Below are 22,321 nucleotides of genomic sequence, written 5' to 3'. Positions count from 1 at the left end.
TTCATGTGTAGCCCCCCTCTTCTATGTAGCTATGATGGCAGGGGGCACACTCAGTACTAGGGCTTAGTCTTTATATAGTCCCATTAAATCCTAATGTAGATTCTTTAGAAGGAGGGGAGGATAGATCTCTAAGTCCCAAGACATGGTATAATCTCTTTTTTCTGTGTGTGTGTGTGTGCTCAAGCTCTATGATGCCGATATTCGCTGCGAGTTAGCCGATTAAATATGGACTTATCTGGCTAATTGGCGGCAGCAGAATATCTGGTCCCATTCAGTGGCTGCCACTTAGCTGGATAAGTACTTGTCTAACTAAATAGTTAGCCAGATAAGTTGTGGGTGGGGTATGGACATTCTGGGAAGGAGCTACTTATCTGGGTAACTTAGCCAGTAGCTAAGCCAGTAACAATATTCACTTAACTGGTTAAGTTAACCAGATAAGTTAGACCTGCTCAATAGCAGGTCAAAAGTTAGTTGAGTAAAATTTATCCAGCTAACTAACCACTTATTTAGGGATAACATGTTTTATAAGAGGGTTATAAAGTTCTAATAAATGAAAGTTTTACATCCCTTGTAAATTAGCCAGATAAGTCTTATCTGGCTAACTTACTTAACTATTTATCTTTGAATATCTACTCCTATGTCTCTGTGAATTCTCAGTGCCAATAAACAGGCTAGACAGACTAGTAGGCTGTTCCAAAATATAGCTTTTGCAATTGTCATTTAGCCAAACATGTCTGAGTAGTGAAAAGCTTTTCAGATGACATCGAGAAGACATTTGGCCTAGAGATATGCCATTATTTGTGAAGACTATTTGGCAGGACTATCAAGATAGTCAGAGATGTAACCAGCCATAAATAATTATGCACTGGAATTTTCTATTGCTTATAATGTCATGTGGGACCTCAAAGGAGAAATACAGGGAGGAAGATGTTTTATCTCCTCTCACTAAGATCTTGAAACAAAAGACATTGAAATCACAGAATAATTTCTATTGGGCTAGTGTATTGAGCATGAAGGGGGAATACAAAGTTTAGATTTCTTTAGTTAAAATGTATAGAGCACAACGTAATTTCATTTCAATGCATAATCTACTAAGAGGCACTCTGTGCACAAACCTTTCTGGAGGAGATCATAAAAGTAATGGATACAGTAGCGCAGGTTATCAACGAAATAAAGACAAGAGATCTCGGTTTTGTGAGCTTCTTCAAGAAGTCTATGTTCTGATCTTTTCTTCTATTTATTCATTTATTTATTTATATACCAACAACAGAGGCCCTCAATGGTCTATAATATTACACACTTAAAATTCCCATGTAACAACCTACTAAAACATACATAAAATTTACCAGGTATTTCACTTGTCAAAACCAAAGTACTACTGAATCATAGCGCTTTCTTAATTAATACACCTTAAGTAAAGATTTGCTTGAAAAACAAATGTCTTTAGGAAGCTTTTAAACATCTTAGGGTAGCCTGTTAGCCTGAGCTCTTGAAGGAGTGAGGTTCACAGTTCTGGCGCAGCAATTGAGAATGCACGTTTTTTAGTATCCAGCACTCTTGCTTGGCAAATTCAGGGAACGACAAGCAAAGCTCTTTGGGAGGAGTGCAAAACTCTTGTTAGGTTGTATACATGCAGCATAGCGTTAATCCATGGAAGTGAATCAATCAATAACTTGTGAACCAGCATCGTTATTTTAAACTGAAGTCTCCACTGAATTGGGAGGTCATACAATACTGGTGAAATATGCTCTCTTCACTTACATCCAATGATCAGGCGCATTGCAGAGTTCTGTAAGAGTTGCAAAGGTCGAAGCATGCTTGCTGGTAAGCACATAAGATGGACTTGCAGTAATCTTACATTGGCATTAATAAGGCCGGAATCACTAGGCGAAAAGATCCTAGATGGAGAAATGGTTTTAGGCCACTCAACAGCCTTCGTTTATAAATGACAGAATGAACAATATTTTTTATATGTGGAATGCAGGTAAGTTTGGCATCAATAAAGACTCCAAAATTCCATGCTTGTGTAACAATTGGTAAATCTGTCCCGACAATTTTAACTATTGGTGAAATCGGTATTAATTGATTCCGCTGAGTGACAAAAATCTCCATTTTTGTTAGATTCAGCATCAGTTATTATGAATAAGCCAATGTTTAATATTGCTGAGACATAAAGAAATCATGGCTGTCTTGTCATCCCATGTTGATGTCAAAGGATGTAAAATTGAGCATCATCTGCGTAAATTTGAAACTTCCCACAGATGGTTGTAAGTAGTTGACAAGATACAGTCGCTTTCCAGAGATGCAGTGCTGATGAGGTTTGCCTCCTGTCATGAGGAAGTGAAGGTGCTCCTGCAAGTGAAGGGCCTTGAATTTGCGAAGCTATTAGATCCTCGCTGGTTACAATAATTTTACTTCATCATGGATATAACTTCTCACTTAAATGTTTTAAATCAAAAGCTACAGGGAAAGGGAAATACTGTAACTTTGCTTTTGAAAGAAGTTCTTTCAGTTGAACAAAAGCTATTGTGTTTGCAGAGACATAGCAATAGGCACATCAGTGCATTTCCCAGTACTGAAGCCATATAAACCATAAAATGTAAAAGTGACTTTTAATGCTTTTCAATAATAGTCTCAAATTGCAAACACAAGCTGCTTTTGCTGGCTGTTTTCAGAAAGGAAAAGGAAAATGTCATTTCCATGGAGACCCATTGAACCTGACACTTCTGCACTAAAATTTTCAGCATCTGCTGGAATTGTTCAAGCAAAATTTGAATTTGAATTAGTCAGTTTGCAGGACAAAGAATTACAGAATTCAAAACTGAAAGGCTTTGTCATGGAACCTGAGAATTTAGAAAGTCAGAAAGCTCTCTGACTCTACAACATGACTGGTTTCAAATAATTGTCTTAAAATCACAAGACCAAATTGCATTTCATTTTTGGAATTGTCTATCAAATAAATACAGTCAACTATGCATTTGGGCTCTCAGTCTTCAGTTCAACATACTTTTCTGAGCAAGTGCTTTCTAACATGAATTTCATTAAAAAATGGAGGAGCCAGATGAATAATTTAAGTCTTGTGTCCTGCCTGAAAATGAAAATCACAGTGTATTCTCCGAAGACTGAGCAACTCTCAAACGAAATCCAACAATAGAAGTTACATTGAAAGAGTTGTTAAGTAAAACTAACAACAATAATAATATATATATATCATTTTATTACAGAATAACAAAGATAAACAAAATGGAAAGGAAATGCATTTTATTCTTCATAATTTTTCTTTTATGTTAGTCATAGTGGTTTGCCATATTTTATATATCTGTACTGTTTGTGTGTGTGTGTGTACATTACTGGGGCAATTTTCAAAACTACCTGCATTGCTGCAAAGTCCATATGTACTTTTACCTGCAAGTTTTAAACCAGCTCTCAATGGGAAAATATGAGCATACTTTCCCTTTGAAAATTACCCCAAGAAAAATATCATCGCAGATTTGTGCCTGCTTTTTATGTGGGTTCTTTTTCCATGGAAAACAATGCACATAATTTGTAAATGTAAAGCTATATACATTTTTGCCTCCCTTGACCTAACCCCACCACCAGGTTCACCTGAATAAATGTGCGCATGCTATGGAGCCCTGCGTGTACTTTTTATCTGTGGAAAGGATGGGCCATTTTCAGACAGCTGATTTACCTAGGTAAATAGGTTTTGAAAACTGGCCCTCTATATGCATGTATATATTATGTATGTCTGTAGTGTTATATTACTATTCATGCAAGTGTAGCAAGCCAAGTTCCTGCACCCACAAGCTTATCATGTGTGGAGCCTTACAATGTGGACCGAGCTATGTCTGAATCTGAGTGATGTGTTTTGGACCTGTCAAAAAGGGGTTTTTAAGCTTGCAGAGTCTGCAAGCTGCTGCAGCCAAGATGAAGGAATATACATCAAAACCCCTGTGTGCTCTCCTATGAACGACAAATGTTTTGCAAGAGCCAGCATCCACTACTCAGTGCTAACTAGTTGGAAAAGGAGCATTGTTTAGACTGCCCAGAGAACAGCACTACATTGCCAGCAGAGGAGGAAGCCAAAGGAATTATGGGAGAACATTGAAGGTTGAAAAGGCACAATTTGGCTGACTCTGTGTGTGCGGGGCAGGGACAGCAGGAGTTGGAGCCAGAAGTCAGGAAGAGAGGAGTGCATCTGGAAGCCCTGCAATCAGTTCTTCTCCTGAAGAGATAATTATCAAGAGGGAGAGCAAAAGTCTGCACTGTGAGGAAATAGAGAGACAGACAGCTGTTCTTACTTCATAGCCAAGCTACATGTAAAATTCCAACAAGAGGAGTCAGGAGCTGAGAGACTGATTGACTACCTCTCCAGCGATATCCAGGCCTATGAGCACTTGGTTAGATTACTTAACTCATTCTCTTAGGAGGGTAATCTAAACTTTGCACTGAGGAGGGGAGGAGGTTTATTTTCTTGTGTTTTGTCCCCAAATTCAGTATCTCAACTTAATTTCTTCAGCTTTTCAGCTAAATTCAAGAATAAATCCTTGCTGTGAAAGAAAAACTGGTGGACTGTGGTCTTTCTGTAAGAGACTGAAACCAGGTCAGCTAAGAACATAAGAAATTGCCATGCTGGGTCAGACCAAGGGTCCATCAAGCCCAGCATCCTGTTTCCAACAGAGGCCAAAACCAGGCCACAAGAACCTGGCAATTACCCAAACACTAAGAAGAACCCATGCTACTGATGCAATTAATAGCAGTGGCTATTCCCTAAGTATAATTGATTAATAGCCATTAATGGACTTCTCCTCCAAGAACTTATTCAAACCTTTTTTGAACCCAGCTACACTAACTGCACTAACCACATCCTCTGGCAACAAATTCCAGAGCTTTATTGTGCTTTGAGTGAAAAAGAATTTTCTCCCATTAGTCTTAAATGTGCTACTTGCTAACTTCATGGAATGCCCCCTAGTCCTTCTATTATTTGAAAGTGTAAATAACCGAGTCACATCTACTCGTTCAAGAACTCTCATGATCTTAAAGACCTCTATCATATCCCCCCTCAGCCGTCTCTTCTCCAAGCTGAACAGCCCTAACCTCTTCAGCCTTTCCTCATAGGGGAGCTGTTCCATCCCCTTTATCAGTGGTCCCCAAACCTGTCCTGGAGGGCCACCAGCCAGTTGAATTTTTGGGATATCCTCAATGAATATGCATGAGAGAAAATTTACATGTTATGGAGGCAGTGCATGCAAATTTTCTCTCATGCATATTCATTGAGGATATCTCAAAAACCCGACTGGCTGGTGGCCCTCCAGGACAGGTTTGGGGACCACTGCCCTTTATCATTTTGGTTGCCCTTCTCTGTACCTTCTCCATCGCAACTATATCCTTTTTGAGATACGGCGACCAGAATTGTACACAGTATTCAAGGTGCGGTCTCACCATGGAGCGATACAGAGGCATTATGACATTTTCCGTTCTATTAACCATTCCCTTCCTAATAATTCCTAACATTCTATTTGCTTTTTTGACTGCTGCAGCACACTGAGCTGACGATTTTAAAGTATTATCTACTATGATGCCTAGATCTTTTCCCTGAGTGGTAGCTCCTAATATGGAACCTAAAATCGTGTAACTACAATGGTTATTTTTCCCTATATGGAACACCTTGCACTTGTCCACATTAAATTTCATCTGCCATTTGGATGCCCAATCTTCCAGTCTTGCAAGGTCCTCCTGTAATGTATCACAGTCTGCTTGTGATTTAACTACTCTGAATAATTTTGTATCATCCGCAGATTTGATAACCTCACTCGTCGTATTCCTTTCCAGATCATTTATATATATATATTGAAAAGCACCGGTCTAAGTACAGATCCCTGAGGCACTCCACTGTTTACCCTTTTCCACTGAGAAAATTGACCATTTAATCCTACTCTCTGTTTCCTGTCTCTTAACCAGTTTGTAATCCACGAAAGGACATCGCCTCCTATCCCATTACTTTTTAGTTTTCGTAGAAGCATCTCATGAGGGACTTTGTCAAACGCCTTCTGAAAATCCAAATACACTACATCTACCAGTTCTCCTTTATCCACATGTTTATTAACCCCTTCAAAAAAATGAAGCAGATTTGTTAGGCAAGACTTTCCTTGGGTAAATCCATGTTGACTATGTCCCATTAAATCATGTCTTTCTATATGCTCTACGATTTTGATCTTGAGAATAGTTTCCACTATTTTCCCCGGCACTAAAGTCAGGCTCACTGCTCTATAGTTACCCGGATCGCCCCATGAGCCTTTTTTAAATATTGGGGTTACATTGTCCACCCTCCAGTCTTCATGATTTTAATTATAGGTTACAAATTTTAACTAATAGATCAGAAATTTCATTTTTTAGTTCCTTCAGAACCCTAGGATGCATACCATCCGGTCCAGGTGATTTGCTACTCTTTAGTTTGTCAATTTGGCCTACTACATCTTCCAGGTTCACAGTGATTTCGTTCAGTTCGTCTGACTCATCACCCCTGAAAACCATCTCTGGAACTGGTATCTCCCCAACATCCTCATTAGTAAACACGGAGGCAAAGAATTCATTTAGTCTTTCTGCAATGGCCTTATCTTCCCTAAGAGCCCCTTTAACCCCTCTGTCATCTAATGGTCCAACCGACTCCCTCACAGATTTCTTGCTTTGGATATATTTTAAAAAGTTTTTATTATGAGTTTTTGCCTCTATGGCCAACTTCATTTCAAATTCTCTCTTCACCTGTCTTATCAATGTTTTACAGTTACCTTCCCCAAATGGTTTAGTACCAAGTAAACCATTTGGGGAAGCTCCCCAGGAGAGAGAGACCTTCCACATACTGCAGTGCTCATCTATTTAGTTTGTCATCTAGCCAGCTCCACCATCAAGAGACTTTTTTATTTTTTTCCACATAGTTGTGTGTTTGGGACAGGGTGCATCTTTTACAAAATGGTGACATTGGGGTGGATCTGTTTTCTCCCCTTTTTTGAGTACTCAGGGGTAAAGGCAATTTTTGAAAGTTGTGTACTTCACTGTCTTTTCCCCTCCTTTCTCTATTAGTGTTCCCTATTTTTTCTACTATCCATATGAGTATGTTGGTTGCCCTGGCTAACAGGCCATACCCAGTGTTATTTTTGCATTGCTTGATTTAAAATAAGAAAACTGCAAGTTTTCCCATTTAATGTTCTGGTTGGATTTACTGTCTACTTACACACTACTAGTAAAATGGTTAATTATTGTTTTATTCTGGTGTGTTGATTTTATCTGATCCGTGGTGCCACAAATGAGAGGTTGTTTGGGAAGGGCACAGAATTGCGGTATCGGGGTGACCGGGACCCTGTCTCATCCCCCAGTCAGGCTACGAACCCGAAGATAAATCATATTAGTAAATATTATTTCTCATGTGGTACTCCCCAGCCCAAGCATAGGGGTAATTCATAGTCCGGACCAAGGGGGGGGCCACACATGTGATGTAGCTCATGGAATATTTTGGTCACAGCCAAATCAAAAATCTTCTTTGAACGGATGCTGGCCCTGTCCTAATCTCGTCCTACTCCTCCTCACCCCTTCCCTTTCTTACTTCCACTGGTCTTTTTAAATTCTACCACTCCCGCGTAAGTGCAATCTGACTTTTATATTTGGGAGCAGGGGGCTTAATACCCCTTTACCTGCTCTTCTCCCACATCCCTGCCTGCTTAGCTTCCTACTTTCTTTTGCCCCAGCCTAGTCTGCTACATTTCAAGTTGATTCCTACCCCCCATCCTGGTCAGGTTCCCACCCCTCCCCTTTAGGCTCACCTCAGCCATCCCTTCACTGCTTTCCTCCCCTCACCCTCTCTTCTTCCTCTGCATGTGATCAAGGCTCCCTTCAACAGCAGGTTTAGCTTACCTATGCATTTGTGATTTCTACCCCCCCCCCCCCCCCCGCTGCTTTCCAAACTGGCTTGGATCACCTTTTTGCCCTTCCTTCCCAGAGCCTAGACTCCACTCTCTGTGGCTGCTCGTGCCTCCCCAGCTCCTGTAGCACATCTCCCAGTATTCACAGATTCCAGGCCAGTGGCAAACCCACGCATGCAGAGTCCATACAAGCTGTTCTGCCACCTGTGAGCCAAGAGCACAGCAGCTTCTCAGTCCCAGGGCTGCTGCTGCCCTGACCCTGGAAACCCTAGTGATCATATGCTCAGCAGGATAGCAGAAGCTGTGGATTCAGGCACTCATACTGCCCTGCCTCATATTGGCCTGTCTGATACAGTTGCGATGGCCTGGCTGATATAGCTGCAGAGTTAAATTAGCCGGCTAACTCAAATATTCAGAGTTAGCTGAATAACTTATCTGGTCGTGCCATAGACCTGATAAAGTTGTCCAGATATTTTTAGGATAGCCGGCTATATTCAATAGTGTGGTTGCACCAACGAATATCCCTCCAAAATTAGCTGGATATTATTTTGTTGAAGGTTTGTACTTTCTGATGAAGATTTAACATTCCCTAAAGGTTTTGTTTTGTGTTGGTTTTTTTTAATAGCAGAAACAGTTAATTTTCTTCCATACCACAGTGAATTCTTGACAACAGATCTTTCCTGAAACAATGTACTTGTTTTCATAAGACATGCTATACTAGGTCAGACCAAGGGTCCATCAAGCCTAGTATCCTGTTTCCAACAGTGGCTAATCCAAGTCTCTAATACCTGGCAAGTACTCAAACATTAAATAGATCCCGTGCTACTAATACCACAAACAAGCAGTGGTTATTCCCTATTTATTAACATCAGTTTATGGACTTCTTCAGGAACTAGTAATAGATCTGAAATTTCATTTTCGAATTCTTTCAGAACCTTGTGGTGTATACCATCTGGTCCAGGTGATTTGCTACTCTCCAGTTTGTAAATTTGGCCTAGCACATCTTCCAGGTTCACCATGATTCGATTCAGTTCATCTGAATCATCACCCTTGAAAACTGTCTCTGGAATAGGTATCTCCCCAACATCTTCATCAGTAAACTTCGAAGCAAAGTCTTTCCACGATGGCCATATCTTCCCTATGTGCCTCTTTAACCACTCAATCATCTAACTGTCCAACCGACTTCTCACAGACTTCCTGCTTCAGATATACTTTTTAAAGTTTTTATTACGAGTTTTTGCCTCTATGGCCAACTTCTTCTCAAATTCTGTCTTATCAATATTTTACATTTACCAGATATTGCAAAACAATAAATCTAGCATACAAATAAGGCAGCTGATACTGTTCTATCACCATATTTCTATAATACCCCCATAAAACTATAGCCCGATGAAACTCTGACCTTCCAACAGACAAAAATATGGGTAAGAAAAGCTTCAGCCTGGGGAATAGAATTTTGTAAGAAGAAAAGATAGCAGCTGGGTTTGGGAAGGAGGAAACTTCTGTGGAAATGAAGGAGATACCAGGGATTGGGAAGTAGGAGGCATCTGTGAGATGGAAGGTTACACATAGGATCGGGAAGGAGGAGATTCCTGTCAGTAAGAAGGTTACTCTCTGTAAGGAGAAAGTTACTATATTGTGGAAAGAGAGGCTGTATTCTGGAAAGGAGAGATTAATATTGTACAAAGGTAATTTCCTCTGTAAAAGGAAGGATACTGTAGAAAGACATACTCAGACATGGGGTTTGTGGAAGAAGCCTGTAGATGAGGCTCCAACTTGAGGAGGTAGGTGAAGGCTCAACCTGAGAGTACAGAATGTCCAAGATAAGGCTGAGTGCACTTCTGGAAGGAAAGTTGCAGATTGAACATTGTTTTGTTTTTACATTTTTGTTCCTGTTGTTCCCCACTTTAGATGATTGGTTGAATCCAGAAGATGGTTTATACATTTAAAAAAAATAAGTAATAAATAAATAAAAGTAATGGTAATAGAGGAGCAGAAGCTATACCGAAAGGTTCATCTTACCACTGCGCAGGCCACTGTGACTGGAGAGTTGAAGGGCCCTCTCTGGACAGTTCCAGCGGTCCCAGGCAAACTGGTATTTACACTCTTCAATCCCACTCTGTGCCCCAGCCGCCACACTGCTAGAATAGATCAGGTAAGCCTGCAAGTAAGAGGAAAAAAAACACAAGGTCAACTTCTTCTTAATTTACTACATTAATAAATGGGTCTAGAAAGAGCAAAATCAGAAGAGCGGATGCTGCATTTCCCCCTCTCATGATGCATACACTAGAGCAGTCCTAACAAACATAGAATGTGAGTATCTTCCTACTGGAACATTCAGACCTACTCCATGGGAACTTACTCTGCATCCCTTCTTTAGCGGACGTTAAGGCTGTGTTGTACTCCAGAAAGAACGTTTAGTGCTGCTGGTCCTTGATGCTGAATTTGTTTGTTGGAGTCTAATGAATGAAACACTTTTCTGGTGTGTGAGCTTTTGAGCACCCAGTTTCTAGGAAATCTCATTTATTTTTTGTTCTAATTACTTTGTCATTATTTATTTTAGGTATGTTTTACTTCTTTACGTCTCTTTCGTCCAGATGTTGTGGTTCCTAAAAATATTTAAATATGAGTGGATCTCCAGGCAAAGAATTTCTTGGCTCTCAACCACGGCATTCCTTATACTATAACGACTATTCTTCACTTCTACTAATATCTTCTCGATTTCCTCACAGCAGCAATAGTCACCACTTACTTGCCTGAGCATTACTTTTTTAATTATTCTATGCTACTTTTCCTCCTAAGAATTTCTTGATAAGTGATTTCTTCTTTCTGTGACCACATTTCCTGCCCCAATACTTTGAATTAACTCTAATCTGAATTTGCACTCTGGCTTCAGCAATAAAATAAAAATTGCTTTCATCTGTGGCATCAACTTTTCTCTCTCTGAAGTTGGGAATTCATCCACTTTTCATGGCCTTCTTTACCTAAGTGCTGCTTTTGATACCATCCTGTTGGCTTGCCTTTTAAAGCTGTTCTGGTGCTTCTGTATCTCTTCCATCCTAGTTGTGCTTGTACCTTTCGGATTATTTTTGTTTGTCTCAGTTGGGAAATTCTCTTCTGCACCAATATCTCAGACCTTTGGTCACCTTCGAGGCTCTATCTTTGGTTCCATGCATTTTTCTCTCTGCCTCCGTTCCCTTGGCTACTGGATCTCCAATGTCAACCTTCATTACCTCTTACCTGCATTGACTCTTAGCTGAGTCGTTGGATCCTTCATCTACCCATTCTGTCTTTTTGCATTAACTCACCCCCTTGTTCATGTGATGGCAGACCATTCTATTCTACTTTGAAAACATATGGTATAGCTCACCTCTCCATCTACATAACTGATTTCCAGGCCATTTTCAGTCCCTTGCCTTTGATATATCCCCATGTATTTCCAGTATTTCTTTATTACTATTATTCAGGTTTGTACAGCACAGTCAGCCTGATATTCAGTGATGTGGCGAGCAGCAAAGTTACTCAGGTATTCAGTAGCACTTATTCAGATAAAAGTGCTGCTGAATATACCTTGATAACATTACCCCATTAACTTTAGCCTGTGCTTCACCCTGACCATACTTGTCCGGAATTCTTTAACTGGACAGCGTTGAATATCAGCACTGACCAGCTAGTTTTGCTTTGCCCCTGGACAGGGACGGTGCTAGCTTTTTTGCTGCCCTGTGCGAAAAATGACTGTGCCCCCCTCCAATTCATTCAGTATCTGTCCGAGTGAAACTGTGACATCCTCCTTCATGGAGGAGGCCCTTAAACAAATATCGCAACGAGTTACAGAGGCCCTAGATGGAAGACTTATCAAGCTTCAGACCTCTATAGAGGACATTAAGGGCGTCGTGGAGAGCCAGTCCAGGCGTTTGGATGCCGCTGAAGCCACCATTTCAGATCTTGGTGATAGGGTATCTGAATCGAAGTGCCAGGTGGCGGCCCTGCAGGGGCATCAGCGTGAGTTGCTCGCCCGGATGGAAGAGCAAGAAGACCGTGGACGAGGGAATAATTTGTAAATCATCAGCCTCCCGGAACAAGTAAAAGATGGGGAATTACGAAATTTTATTGAGAAATGGCTCCCGGAACAGGTTGCATTGAATTTGGAGGGTGAACGTCTGCAGTGTGAACGGATTCATTGGGTAGGCCCTCCCCGCGATGGCGCGTATTCTACATTGGGAACACAAAATGCAACTGATGAGGGCCTTCCGTCAGAAGGAATTGGTGGAATACCAGAATAACCGCATTTTGCTGTTCAATGACTTTTCCGCAAGCACTGCAGCTCAGCGGAAACTGCTGTCGCTGGCCTGTATGGCACTCCATAAACAGGGCATTCGCTTCGCGCTGTTATATTCTGCGAAGCAACGTGTTCATCATGATAACAAGGTTCTCTTTTTCACCACTAAAGAAGCAGCCAACGGATTCATCAGGACCCTACCAAGGATCGAGGAGGAGTGAGGCGAGAATAATTACAGATACAGTTTTTGGTTCTGTGTGTCTGTGTGTCTGCTATGGGTTCAGTTAGAAGCAATACGGGGGTGCAAGAGCGGTCCCTTTAGAGAGTGAGATGGCTACCAGCGGGGCTTTTCCTTTTTTCCCGTCAGCCATACTCAGGTTCCCTGAACAACAAAATCAGCCTACAGTGGCAGCTGCAATGCCTGGGCATGAGATCACTGACTCATCTCTTGAGGGCCAATCGTGTTTTTGTTACTTGACTGGAACTGCTTAACTATCGGGGTTTGGAAGCTCTGATGTTACAAGGGGGAAAATATTTTAGATTTGTCTGAGAGGGGAGCGGGGCTGGAGGTGGGTCACCCCAATAATATCTATGTTTTCTATGCTCATCTGGGTACCTGGTATGGCGCAGGTTAAAAGTGTCTCCATGAATGTGGATGGTATCCATTCCCCAATCAAAAGAAAAAAGTTATTTACCATGTTTAAGCGCATGCGTGCCCATGTGGTATTTCTTCAGGAAACGCACCTTAATGATAGTGAACATGCTAAGCTACGGAGGGACTGGGTAAGCCACTGTTTTTATTCCTCCTTTAATTCGAGGCCACGTGGAGTGGCTATCCTCATTCATAAAAATGTACCTTTCCGGCCTGTGCAGACCTACCAGGACCCAGAGGGAAGGTATATCATTGCAATAGGTACGCTATATGAACAGAAAATGGTGTTATGTAATATCTATGCTCCAAATGTGTACTCCCCTCCCTTCTTTGCCTCTCTGGTGAATCGATTAACAGCGTTCTCAGACTGTCGGATGGTAATTGGTGGTGACTTTAACATAGTTGCCAATCAGCAACTTGACAATCGGCCTTCTAAACCTGTTCACCCGCAGCATCAGAACAAAGGTATTAACCTCTTACGTGAAGAACTATGGTTATTGGATATATGGCGGGTGCTGCACCCTGATGAATCTGATTCTATATTTTATTCTAACCCGCACCAGAACTATTCGCGACTGGATTACTTACTGGTCTCAGAATCATGGTTCCCGAGGGTGACGGAGGCTAGTATTGGCACTATCTCCCTCTCTGACCATGCACCTGTGACGATGACGCTGAACTGTCGACTCACTACCAGGCCCCCATTCTCCTGGCTCAAGCGTCCTGACCTCTATTTAGATAAAGCATTTCATACTTATTTACAGAATAGTTGGATGGAATACTTAAAATATATTGTTACTTCCGATGTGAGTGCAGAGACAGTGTGGGAGGCTGGAAAGGTAGCAAGGACCTGCTCTCCAGGTGATGCATTGTCCTTTTGCACTGAGGATATCTCCCCAAGGCCTACTGCCCAGGAGGGAAGGGTTAGGTCGGCCGTCATAGTTGGTGACTGCAGGCGACACACTAAAGTGTCGCGACACACACTTTGGAAAGCTCTGCTCTATAGTAACCCTAGCGCCTCTATTTTACTCAATGGGGAACCCACAGAACCCTTTTCTTTGCACTGTGGTGTCAAACAAGGGTGCCCGCTGTCCCCGCTTCTATTCGTGCTGGCCTTAGAGCCTTTGGCTATTCGGCTGCGCAACAACCCAGGGTTCTCTGGGATTAGTATAGATGGTTATCCTTTAAAGACAGCTTTGTTTGCTGATGACGTCCTCTTGTTTGTGGGGAAGCCACGTACTAGCGTACCCATAATCATTACTCTTTTTGACAAATTCCATCTGGTGGTGGGACTTAAAATTAACTATGGAAAGTCAGAGGCCTTGGCCTTAAATGCTTACCTGCCGGATTCCTGGGAGGGCTCTTTCCCTTTTCAGTGGGCACCTGACAAGATAAAGTATCTGGGTCCCCCGTCATTTAGATCGGCTGTATGAACTGAATATTACCCTGTGTATTCTAAAGCTTCGGGCGCAGCTGCAGTTTTGGACACCTTTGCCACTATCCCTGTTTGGTAGAAATGCCCTCTTTAAAATGGTGGTCGTGCCCAAGCTCCTATATTTACTACATATGATCCCTTGCTGGCTAAAGGCTGCAGACCTTTGGCAGTTGCGTGTGGGCCTCCAAAAGTTTCTCTGGAAGGGGAAACGGGCCCGACTACCATATATGGTTCTGGAACGCCCTAGGGAGCAAGGGGGGTTAAACCTGCCAAACCTTCAACTTTATAATGTGGCATGCCAGCTTCGCTATGTGGGTGAATGGATCACGGGAAACTACTCTTACTGTGCGCATGGAATGTTAAATAGGATGTCCCAATCTGAGACCCCTTTAAGCATCCTGCAGCTGTGCCCGGGGGTGCGAAGCCGCATGGTTTATCCCAGAATGCACTTGCTTCCCTGTATTCAAGCTTGGAAGTGGTTGCGACGACTATGGGGGCTGCGAGGTCTAGTATCCCTCCTTATGCCGTTTCTGGGGAATGCAAGTTTTGTGCCGGGGAGGGACAGCAAGGCTGTTTTCCAGGCTTGGGAAGACAATGGTGTGGTATTTTTGTTCCACTTGTTGTACCCGGACTCTCCTGTCATTCAAGACTTTGCTACCTTAGCCCGTACATTTCAGTTACCTAACAAGTACTTTTATGCATATCTGCAAGCCCGCCACTATGTCCAGTCTCTTCATTGGTCTGCAGAGGAGCTGACAGAGGAAATTGCTTTTGCCACCAATGTATTTGACACTGCTTGCCTTACTAACGCGATCACTGGATGGAAATCGCTGGGTCAGTCCCTTGGGCGGGTTGGACAACTGTAACGTCTTGCGACCCGTTGGTCTACTCTGCTGGGCTTACCGCTTGCCTTTATGATAAGTTGCTTCAAGGCCCTTTATCAGTTATTGCCATATGTGGGGCTCCGTGAGGTTCAATATAAAATTCTCCACTGTATCTACTGTGACGATGTTTGTAGATATCAAATGAAGTTAACCTCATCCCCTCTTTATGGCAAATGCGGAGCTGCCGAGGGCCACTTGTATCATCGCTTGCTGGACTGCCCAAATGTGCAGCTTTTTTGGCAGTATGTCATTGCAGTGATTAATAAAAGAACTGAAGGCGTACTTTCTATTACGGGTCGTCTCTTACTGACCCATCAACAAGTGGGCCCAGTGCCAGGTATCCGTTCCAGAGCTAAGTTTGAGTGCCTGGCGATTCTGATGGCATGCTGCACCATCTTGGCTATTTGGACTGACCCGGTGGCACAGCCCTCAGGTGTCGCTTGATTGGGCAGGATGGCCTCTCTACTGCAGATGGAATACACGGACTTTTGTATCGGTAAACGAGCGCTGGATAAAACGTACTGTGCCTGCTGGAATGCCTGTTATGCCCAGTTTTCTCCAGCCTTACAGAATGAACTTAGCAATAATGGTTATAAACCTACCGGTACTTGGTCTTAACTGAGGTTCTGGGATGGGGAAAGGCTATGTGTGTGTGTGTGTGGGGGGGGGGGGAGGGTGGGGTTGTTTGAGGTATTGTTTGCGGTATGTATGAGGTGTGCTTGGAGTTATGTATGAGGAGGGAATTGGAGTGGTAAGCTGAATGGTAAGGCTCAAGGGTGGAGGGAGTCGGGGTAAAAAATTAAAACCAGGGAGTGCGATAACTGGTAGGATCAGTTGTTGTATTGTTAGTTTGGCATATTGTTTGTAATGTGCACAGTTTCTTAATTGAGTTCTGTTATATTGCATCCCTGCGATGGTGTATCGCTTTCCTATCAATAAAAATTATTTTGAAAAAAAAAAATTACGTACCGGCTTGCTTTATATAGCAACCGGGAACTTCTGTTACAGCCATGCACACCAGACATTTCTGATCAACAGACCTTGATTTTACAATATTCCACAATTTCTACTCTAATCTGCAGATCCATTCGCAATCATTGGTCCATTTTGCAACAAACTCACCATTTCTTCCAGGAACCTATTAGATTTGCTTTCTCGAGAGGTCATAATATACATGATCAAGTAGTCAGAGCATTGACTTTTCAGCCTGATCTGCAAATTGATTCAGTAAGCCATGACAATGAATGCACTTGGTGCGCACTCAAGGTTACAGAAGAGATCATTACTTCATGATCTGGCAAATCTGTTTTTGTAATCACGAATTCTACTTACAAAATTTCTTTTGTAGTATACATTTTTATTTGCCCATGTGGCTTATTTTAAATTGGGGTGACCAAACGCATGCTTCGTACTCGATTGACTGAACATAAAAGCTGTCTGCGCACTCGCAAAATGGAAGCACCGTTAGTTGCTCATTTTTAAGAATATCATCATTCGTTCTCAGATACACGCTGGGCCATCTTAAAGATTGTTAATAAACATTGGCGAGGGGGGGGGGGGGGGATAGGGTTCTCAATCTGGCCCAAAAAGAACAAACTTGGATTTTTAACTTGAATATGTTGGTTCCTCAAGGAAAAAGGTTCCTCAAGGAAAAAGAATGGGTTATGTTTCTTTGATCAAGTTTGCTATCATGTTGGAAATGTTCTTTTATTGCCTTTAGAGGTAGTTCCCTTTGCTATCATCGGAGGGTGTTCCCGATGAAGTCAGAGGTGCTTTTCTTGATGACGTCGGAAGTGTTTCCCTTCAGCCATCTTTTAAAACCTTCAAGCACCATTAGCACCATTAGCATTTTGCAGAAATTCAATTTATACTTCAATTTGTACTTAAGACAGTAAGGGGCCAATGCAATACAGTGTGCTCAGCCTAGCGCGCTGTATAGCCCGCAGTCAGAAGCGGGTTGAATAGGCGCTAATGAATCCCCTAATGCAATAAGGGGATTAGCGCCTATTCAACGTGCTTCCGATGCGGAGTGAGTCTAATAGTGCTAATCACATGCAAATGCATGTGATTGAGGGCAAAAACAAAAATGTGCATCTAGGACGCATATTTAGCGCTCAGCAATTAACGCCTGCCTGTTTCAAGTGTTAATTGCTGAGCACTCCTTAAACCAGTACAGAAAAGCAGAAAAAACTGTTTTTCTCTACTGCCTCCTACTTAATATCGTTGCGATATTAAGTAGTACGAAAAACAAAATTAAATAAAGTTAAACAATAGTTTAACAATAAAAAAAAAACCCACCAGCAGTCGAGTGCAGGAAATAGATGCTCGAATGACAAGTGTCCGTTTCCTGAACCCCCTGGCTGTGTGGCTATGTGGCGTTTAGGAAAACCGACGCCGATAAACTCGGCGTCGGTTTTCCTAACTTGCAGACTGCCGTCGCCGATCTGGTTCTCGTTAGCAAGAAGGCACTAGGGGTGCTCAAGCAGCCCTAGCGCCTCCTTGCTAACGCGACCCTCTAATTTAAATATTGCATGGTGCCACCCTTGGGGCACCATGTTTCGCAGGAACATCAACCATTTGTTGAGCTGAAAAAGTTTTGCATAACTAAAAGATCACCGTGTGAAGAAATAACTAGTACACTAATTAAAAAAAACATTCCATCTCTTATGCTTGTGACCGCAAATGATTATAAGACCGGACAGCCTCCGTTTGAATGCCAGGTAGGCACGTTGTCAGGCTTGATGATGCGGCCATAAAAATTTCAAAAAATTTCCATAAATATTACAGAAAGATTATATTACATAATCTACATTGAAAAAGAGTGATTCTAATATATAAAAAATTGTGAGTGGCTATTGGGAGATTTATACATTTTTTGATTCCTTTTTGGAAGAAATAGTCATTTTGAGTGGGAATCATTTTCGCGCTCTTTTGGTTTGTTGTCAACTATTTAAAAGCATCCACTATCTTTTACTGTAAGGTACCTTGTAACTCAGTTTAGTACATCTGAGTCATTTATGCTGGTAGCACTTGCACTGATTTTGGTGCTGAATGACCACCAGTAAGAGTTGCTGGTGCTGTGTACAAAGGGGGATGAAGGTGAATGACAGATCAGATTTAGGAGACAGTAAGCAAGGGATAGCAAGAGGAAGGAGGGAGATGAGCTGAACTGGGGAGAAGTAGAAAGGCTAATGTCTCAAGTCAGGCAGGCTGGGCTGGAATTTTCCCCAGTAGGAATAGGGCCAGACTCGGGGTAGGGATGGATTGGGTCTTCTGCCTATACCTAGGGCTGGCATATCACAATATGAAAGCCATGCACTTGCAAAGGGTGGCGGCTCCAAGGGGGCGGCGGCCTGGGGACACCTGCGGACAAAATGGAGCGGATGCCACAGGGCTGCCTGGCAGGATCCACCCCACTGGTAACCAAAGTGGAGAAAAGGCTCTGGGCTGCCCATGCTATAGACCAGAAGGGAGGCTTGCCTGCTCATATTTAGATATTGAATTGGGCAGGAGTAATCCAAACTCTTGCCCGATGTGATGTAGCAACATGTGGATCCCCTGCGTGAGTCAACAGCAGCAGCAGCATTTCTGTGAAGCTGTCTCGGGCCAGTCTTGTGGTAGGAGCTGCAAAATCTCGCTGCTCCTCTTTGAGACTGGTCCACGGCAGCAGGAGTTGAAGTCATTGAAACGCTGCTGCTGCTGCTGACTCACATGGGGGATCCACGTGTTGCTACTAGGGATGTGAATCGTGTCCTCGATCGTCTTAACGATCGATTTCGGCTGGGAGGGGGAGGGAATCGTATTGTTGCCGTTTGGGGGGGGTAAAATATCGTGAAAAATTGTGAAAAATCTAAAAATCGCAAAACCGGCACATTAAAACCCCCTAAAACCCACCCCCGACCCTTTAAATTAAATCCCCCACCCTCCCGAACCCCCCCAAATGAGTTAAATAACCTGCGGGTCCAGCGGCGGTCCGGAACGGCAGCGGTCCGGAACGGGCTCCTGCTCCTGAATCTTGTTGTCTTCAGCCGGCGCCATTTTCCAAAATGGCGCCGAAAAATGGCGGCGGCCATAGACGAACACGATTGGACGGCAGGAGGTCCTTCCGGACCCCCGCTGGACTTTTGGCAAGTCTCGTGGGGGTCAGGAGGCCCCCCACAAGCTGGCCAAAAGTTCCTGGAGGTCCAGCGGGGGTCAGGGAGCGATTTCCCGCCGCGAATCGTTTTCGTACGGAAAATGGCGCCGGCAGGAGATCGACTGCAGGAGGTCGTTCAGCGAGGGTTCCGGCGCCTCGCTGAACGACCTCCTGCAGTCGATCTCCTGCCGGCGCCATTTTCCGTACGAAAACGATTCGCGGCGGGAAATCGCTCCCTGACCCCCGCTGGACCTCCAGGAACTTTTGGCCAGCTTGTGGGGGGCCTCCTGACCCCCACGAGACTTGCCAAAAGTCCAGCGGGGGTCCGGAAGGACCTCCTGCCGTCCAATCGTGTTCGTCTATGGCCGCCGCCATTTTTCGGCGCCATTTTGGAAAATGGCGCCGGCTGAAGACAACAAGATTCAGGAGCAGGAGCCCGTTCCGGACCGCTGCCGTTCCGGACCGCCGCTGGACCCGCAGGTTATTTAACTCATTTGGGGGGGGTTCGGGAGGGTGGGGGATTTAATTTAAAGGGTCGGGGGTGGGTTTTAGGGGGTTTTAGTGTGCCGGCTCACGATTCTAATGATTTATAACGATAAATCGTTAGAATCTCTATTGTATTGTGTTCCATAACGGTTTAAGACGATATTAAAATTATCGGACGATAATTTTAATCATCCTAAAACGATTCACATCCCTAGTTGCTACATCGTAATCAGGCAGGGGTTAGGGTTACCCTTGTCCAATCCAATTCCTAAATCTGAGCAGGCAACCCTCCCTTAGGATCTTCTATGCTGCGGGTGGCCTGGAGCCATTTCTCTACTAAGGCCACTTGCAATCCTGACCCAATGGAGTCCAAAGTGAAGAGGCAGGCCTAGGGCTGCTGGGGGAGAAAGTGGAAGAAAAGAAGGTGAGGCTCATATGTATATGTGTGTGTATGAGAAATTGAATGTGTGTGTGTCAGTGAGACAGAAGGAGCATGTGACAGAGGTAATTTGTGTGAGGGAAGAGTGCGTGAGCTTATGTGTGAAAGGGAGCACATATGTATATGTTTGTGTGTGTGCATGTGTGGGAGACAGAGACTATGTCCTTCTGAGAGAGGAATGGCTGGAGCTGGGACACAGCACAGGCTGGGAGTTGGGACACAGCACAGGCTGGAAGCTAGAGCAAGGTACGGGCTGGAAGCTGTAACATGGTAAAGGCTGGGAGCTGGGACTGAGGTACAAGCTGGGACTGAGGGCAGGCAGGAGAATATTCAGGCAGGGTTGAAGCCACGGACTGGAATCAAGGGTAGGCTGGGACCAGAGGACAAGGGCAATGCCTGGGAAACAGACAAGGGACTAAACTGGAATGGATAGGGCATGACAGGACAAGACAAGACTAAATAAGGACTAGACAAGAAAAGGACTAGAGCACAAGGCTGGCTAGGTGAACCTAGAAGGTCCGAAGGCCCAAGAGGCCACAGAGCATGGCAGCTAGGCCTGGAAGACTACAGAACAAGGTAGAAAGGCCTGAAAGAATGCAGAGCAAGGCAAGAAGGCCCATAAGACCACAGGGCAAAGCAGGATACCAAGGAAGGCCACAAGGCAAGGCAGGAGGCCTAGGTAGGCCATAAGACAGGAAAGCAATGTAAGAAAGCACAGGTCAAGGAGCCAAGGTGACTCGATGAAGAGCAAGGAGGGAATGGACAGGCTGGCTTAAGTTAGGGGGTACTGTTGCATCATATAATCAGCGAGGAGGTGGCTAGAGCAGCTGTGAGCGAGGCTCGCTGATGACCTCTGCTGGCAGGGAAGCTGCATAGCAGGTGGAACCATGATAGTTGAGGGATAGCTAAGGTATGATAGTGAAAGAAAGGAAGGAGCAGGAAAGAGTCTGGAGGGCCCATGAGAAGAAGGGCGTGGGGGGAAGAACACACCCATATTTTTCTACTTCTGGGTAAGAAAGAGTATCAAGGTAACAAAATCCAGTGTATTATATTTTACTTTCTGTGGGTTGTCTTTGTAACATCTCCAAAGTGCAATTTCTCTTCACTAAATTGAACTGAATTAAACAACAAGCTAAGGCAGAAGGAAAAAGAGCAGGAGAAAATACTGCAAACATCATTTCCAACTGTACTACCCTCAAAATCCTCTGCATGCTGGTGCTGCTCCAGTCTTAGTCTTTATCTTTTTCTGCCACACATCATTGCTGGGGACAAAGTCACACAGCGTTTTGTTCTGCTCAAGTCATTGTGCATTCATTTCATAGCTGAATGAAGATAAACAACGTTTTTTGCAGCTTTAGTGTTTTCTCTTCAGTTTGCAGACTCCACGGTGAGAAGTGACATGGACATTTCAAACCGACCCTGGTTCTCTCTCGAGACTTGGTCGATGTGCGACTCCTCACCATGGGATCTGCAAAATAAAGCAGAAGCACTAAGGCAACAAGGTGCAAGTATTTTCAGCCCTTACACTGTCTCCTGTAAACCAGAAAACTCTGGGTGGGCTCGACCTGTGCTAACCTAGAAGGGGGCAGGAGAAAAACCCTTTACTTAGAAATGTTACAAAATCAGAAAAATCACATGAGAGGTCCTTCTCTTACCTTTGGACCTGTCATCAGAAAATTGTTCACTGACCTGGAAGAGCAAGAGACAAGCCATTAGTTCAGAAACAGGTGACCTAAAGACAAGCTTGAGATGCCTCCTTCCCTTTCTTAAAAATTCCAGAAGTGTAAACGCAACACACACACACAGACGAAAAGAAAGGACAGTGTTTTAAAGCCTTAGGGCCTGATTAGCTAAGCATTTTTCCCATTACAGAATGGGACAAAAGTCTTAGTAAACCAGGCCCTTAGTTAGCAATGACATTGTTATATCCATTTCAGAAGAAAAATAAAAAGTGCATTTATCTACATTCTGATTATCACTTATAGAAAATACTGATAGAATTGTTTTCAGTATTTTTCCTTGCGGTATTTCCTCTTATTTAAGCTTCTAAAAAAAACTCTCTAATGTTTGTTCTCGTTATGTGCTGGTTGAAAAT

The 22,321-nt window shown here is 43.4% G+C and overlaps 1 protein-coding gene across 1 annotated transcript in view; it reads right to left on the bottom strand.

Annotated features, from left to right (window-relative positions):
- WNT8B (Wnt family member 8B) overlaps nt 1-11,162 on the bottom strand; it is a 34,124-nt gene extending 22,962 nt beyond the window's left edge. The window contains exons 1-2 of the mRNA XM_029610688.1: nt 11,157-11,162; nt 9,939-10,077 (exon numbers count right to left, since the gene is read on the bottom strand). Of these exons, the coding sequence (XP_029466548.1) occupies nt 9,939-10,077; nt 11,157-11,162 (145 nt within the window). The remainder of the gene's footprint in view (nt 1-9,938; nt 10,078-11,156) is intronic.
- Nucleotides 11,163-22,321: the final 11,159 nt, after the last annotated feature.

This window comes from Rhinatrema bivittatum, chromosome 7, assembly GCF_901001135.1.
Source record: "Rhinatrema bivittatum chromosome 7, aRhiBiv1.1, whole genome shotgun sequence".
NCBI lineage: Eukaryota > Metazoa > Chordata > Amphibia > Gymnophiona > Rhinatrematidae > Rhinatrema > Rhinatrema bivittatum.
The sequence above is the reverse complement of the archived record's forward strand: the minus strand, read 5'-3'. Positions and strand labels throughout refer to the sequence as shown.